We start from the raw sequence: 4,392 nt of genomic DNA, 5'->3' as shown, positions 1-4,392 counted from the left end.
ACCAATTGTTCCTGTCCTTTAAAACACATCTCCCCAGAATCACCCCGCCTGTGTGGTGCTGCCCTCCTTCTGTCTGTGCACTCCCTCAGTATATAATCTGGAGGCAGGTGCAGGGGGTGGAGGCACACATTGCAGAGGTGCAGAGGGGTTTTGGAAATAAGCTTCTAGAACAGAATCTAAGTAAACATAGAGATAATTTTGGAGGGGAAAATACAAGTTTCCACAGCATAGGAGTGAATAAAATATTACATGGCAGAGGGATAGCTCATATATAATTGAAAGATGTATGGTATTTAATTAAAATGTGGTGATGCCCACATGCCTGTGATACATGTACTGCAAACAACCCTTGTATTTGTCCACAGGTGCAGGTGACACCATGAGGTGCCTAAGTACACACCTGATTCATGCTTTTATTGATGACCTGTGCAGCATTGTTACAGAATATGCTGTGCCTTACCCTACCTTTGTCTGGGGACTGTGGAGCAGATCTAAAAGTGTTCAGGAAGGTCACTGCCTGGTCTCACTCTGGCTCTGCTGTTCCTCTTGTCAGGGAGAGAATAGTGGGGACTTCTTTGCTTCCTGCCTTGGCAAGCCCCTGGCTTAGCTTGGGAGCTACTGCAGTCATAGTCCAGTATCTTTCCAGTGTTCTTGTCACTTGTTTCTCCCTGTGGTTTATCTTCATGTGGAAAATTAATGGGTTGGCTGTCACTGTGCTTTGAGTGCTATTTCAGGCTTTAGTGTGTAGGAAGAATCAAGCCATTCTTCAAGAACATAAGCATGCTGCCCACCAGAAACGCAATGCTGGTGAAAAAACACAGATTTTGTCACATCACAAGTTTGACGTGACAAAAAAGTATGAATGCAGCAATGCAACAAGAATGTTTCCTACATGTCCAAATTCATCACATTGGCATTTTGTAGCTGAATTAATCTTGCAGCACTTGCTGATTGCCATAGCTGTGTGTTGCTTATCATGCCTGGCTGATTTTTCAGATAAGCATTTAGGGAATCAGAGTTTTATCATACTAATTATAACCACACTTTAACATGGGTACCTAAATTGAGCCAAGTCCTTGGATAACCCACAGCTCATTGCATGTGATTATATCTGATAGTAATACCTTGCATTGGTCCTAGGCAGAAGTGTCAGGGAACATCACCAGTGGAACAGAGGTGTTCTTGGTGTTAGGCATGGGGATGCAAGGAGGACAGGCATGGGATACACCCACCTCTCAAGCCTCAGGCACAGGGTGTCTGTGGTCCCAGCAGGCAGTCTTGCACCTGAGTCACAGTAATCCCCACTATCACTACAAGCTGGGGGGTGAAAGGATAGAGTGCAGCCCTGCCAAAAAAGACTCAAGGAGGCTGGTAGATGGCAAACTGGACATGAGCCAGCATTGTGCACTTGTGGCCCAGGATGCCAATGGTGTCCTGGGCTACATCAAAGGAAGCATCATCAGCAGGTACTCTGCTCTGGTGAGACTTCACCTGGAGTACTGCATCCAGATGTAGAGTCCTCAGTTCTGGGGAGACATGGACCTGTTGGAGCATGTCCAGAAGAGGGCCACAAAAATGATCGAAAGGATGGAACACCTTTCCTACAAGGGCAGGCTGAGAGAGCTGGGGCTGTTCAGCCTGGAGAAGACAAGGCTCCAGGGAGACCTGAGAGCAGCCTTCCAGTACCGAAAGGGGGGTGATAAGAAGGAAGGGGACAAACTCTCTAGTGGGGTCTGTTATGATCGGACAAGGGGAAATGGATTCAAACTAAAAGAGGAGGTATTTAGATTGCATATAAGGAAGAAATTTTTTATGATAACGGTGGTGCAGTACTGGGAACAGATTGCCCAGAGATGTGGTGAACATGTGGTCCCTGGAGGCATTCAGGGTCTGTCTGGACTAGGCTCTAAGCAACTTGATCTAGCTTTAGCTGTTTCTGTTCATAGCAGGACCAAACATACCTTTAAAGGTCCCTACCAACTCAAAAAATTCTGTGGTTCTATGATCCCAGACCTGATGGTGAGGGAAGAATGCCCTGCCTAGATGTGGCTTTTGGGGTGAAACTGGACAGGTTCTGGCTTCTGGAGGGCGGCAGAAGTGAAGCTGATCCCCGTGATAGTACCACACACAGACACAGTCACGGTCACAGCCACGGCCACAGGCGTCTCACTGGGAAGATGGCTCTGTGGGACACCGAGTGGGGGGGTGCTGATGGCCTTGCGTAGTTGAGGGGAGAGCAGCGCGGCTCTGAGCGGCCGTACTTAATTGACCCCGGTGTACCGAGAGCGCAGCCCGGCCGCCGTCTGCTTTTTGCTCTGACTGAACGGAACGTGAAGCTCAGCAGCGACGGGCTGCCTCGTGTGGCTCTGGCGGTACAGCGGGGTGCTGGCAGCCCAGCCCAGGGGCTGTCTTTGTCAACAGCGCCAGCAATGCAACAAGCCCTGGGGGGTGAATAATTAGGGGAAGAGCTGTTTTATTATATAAATCTGTCACGAAATGTTGTGTTCTTTGCTCTGAGAAGCTGCCCTGATGCCCCATGAAATGTTTTCTTCCGTTGTTGATACTGCCCTTGCAGCGGCTTCGGAAGAGGAATCGAAGCGGCAGCAGCAGAAGACCCGTGGACATGCCGGACTCGCTCGCAGCCGCCCCGCGCCGCCGACATGCCGGCGGAGAATTCCTCAATGGCGCTGGCCCCGCCCCTTCCTCGCAGGGGCTGTGCCGGCTGCCCGCAGGCCACGCCCGCCCGCTCGCACGTGTGGAAATGCTCGCTGCTTGTTCCCCTCGGGCAGGCCCCGCCCCCGAGCGCCTATTGGCTGCAGTGGATGCAGGGGGCGCGGTGGAGGCGTGGCTCTCCGTGCCGGGCGGGCTCCACCCACGTGCGGCGGCGCGGCGGGAGCGGACGGACTGCGAGCACACATCCCGCACGTAGCCCGCGTATTAATCAGCGCGGAGCCATCTGCCGCCCGTTCCTTAAAGCGCTGGGGGTTGCGGGCGTCGTGAGAGTGCGGTTCGGTGTTGTGCGGTAACAGCGATATCAGCGCAGGGCTCCGATAGCAGCGTCGTCCCTGAGGTGCGGGGCTGAGCAGAGGCGCACAGCTGTGCGCACCCCATCCGGGCGTCTGCAAAGTTTGGTCCCGTTCCGGAGTCCCGTCCCGGCCTGGAGCCGGCGGGCATCACCTACCAAGGCGGGTGCCTGCAGGGCAGCGGCGCGCCCGTCCCCGCCGCACCATGCCGCTGGGGCACATCATGCGGCTGGACCTGGAGAGGCTCGCCCTGGAGTACGTCGTGCCTTGTCTGCACGACATCGGCTTCTGCTACCTGGACAACTTCCTGGGGGAGGTGGTGGGCGACTGCGTGCTGGAGCGGGTGAAGCGCATGCACCGTGACGGTGAGCTGGCCGACGGGCAGCTGGCTGGCCCCAGCCGCGGTGTCGCTAAGAGGCATCTCCGCGGCGACCAGATCAAGTGGATCGGGGGCACGGAGGAAGGCTGCGAGGCTATCAACTTCCTTCTCACGCTGATCGACCGCCTGGTGATGTACTGCGGCAGCCGGCTCGGCAAGTACTACGTAAAGGAGCGCTCTAAGGTAAGTGGAGCTGCTCGCGGCTGCGAGAGGTTCCCTGCTCCCGGCCCGGGGACGCTCCGTCGGGCTGATCCCGCGGCGCCGCTCCGGGCGGCACCGGGAACGCTGTCCTGGTGACACCCGCGGCGGGAGGGGAGCACGGACGGCTTCCCGGAGAGGGGCCCCGTGGGGGCTGCCCTGTGCCTCGTCCCTGGTACCGCTCCCTCGTCCGTTGATGGCGTTGTGCTGTGTCCCGTCGGCACTTCACTTCCCAGCTGCGGGGATCGTCACTGCCGTGCTGGGAGTACCCTGCTAGAACAGCCTTGCTGTGAGCTTCACTGTTCTTCAGGGACTTGGTCCAGGTTGACGGAGAGCCTTTCCGTACGCGGCTGGATCGGGCTGCTGGGCTACTCGCGGCCGTGCGGCAGGGTAGTCCTAGCTAGTTTCAGTGTTCGTGCCAGTGTCCTACAGCTGAAGAGGCTATCGCTGCATCCGCTGGGATTTGGCACAAAGTAAGAGATTCTCTGTCTTAGTGTGGCAAACTTTTTGTTTTGGTAGGAGAGAGTCTATATTTTGTTCCGAAGCTCCCTTGTTTGGGAATGGAGAGGACCCCTGTGTATTACCGTTGTAGATTTCTTTCCCAATGAAATTTGTCCTTTTTTTGGTAATTAAGTCTGGCCTAACTTCGCTATTCTGTCTTGCTGTGGTGAAGCAGGCTGGTTTGGCACCAACTTTATTTCTTTGTCTTGAATGTTGAAAGTGTCCTTGTTTCTTTTTTTTTTTTTTTCCCCCTTTCTTTCCTTTTCTTTTCTGACTTGAATTCCGTAATAT

The 4,392-nt window shown here is 54.5% G+C and overlaps 1 protein-coding gene across 1 annotated transcript in view; it reads left to right on the top strand.

The window, feature by feature from the left end:
- The first annotated feature begins 2,887 nt into the window (after positions 1-2,887).
- EGLN3 (egl-9 family hypoxia inducible factor 3) overlaps positions 2,888-4,392 on the top strand; it is a 27,303-nt gene continuing 25,798 nt past the window's right edge. The window contains exon 1 of the mRNA XM_042870082.1: positions 2,888-3,585. Within this exon, the coding sequence (XP_042726016.1) occupies positions 3,229-3,585 (357 nt within the window). The 5' untranslated portion in view covers positions 2,888-3,228. The remainder of the gene's footprint in view (positions 3,586-4,392) is intronic.

The sequence above is a fragment of the Lagopus leucura genome, unplaced genomic scaffold, assembly GCF_019238085.1.
Source record: "Lagopus leucura isolate 7727_CA_CO unplaced genomic scaffold, USGS_WTPT01 Super-Scaffold_1, whole genome shotgun sequence".
Classification (NCBI taxonomy): domain Eukaryota; kingdom Metazoa; phylum Chordata; class Aves; order Galliformes; family Phasianidae; genus Lagopus; species Lagopus leucura.
Note: the sequence above shows the minus strand (reverse complement) of the source record. Positions and strands in the feature narration are given on the sequence as shown.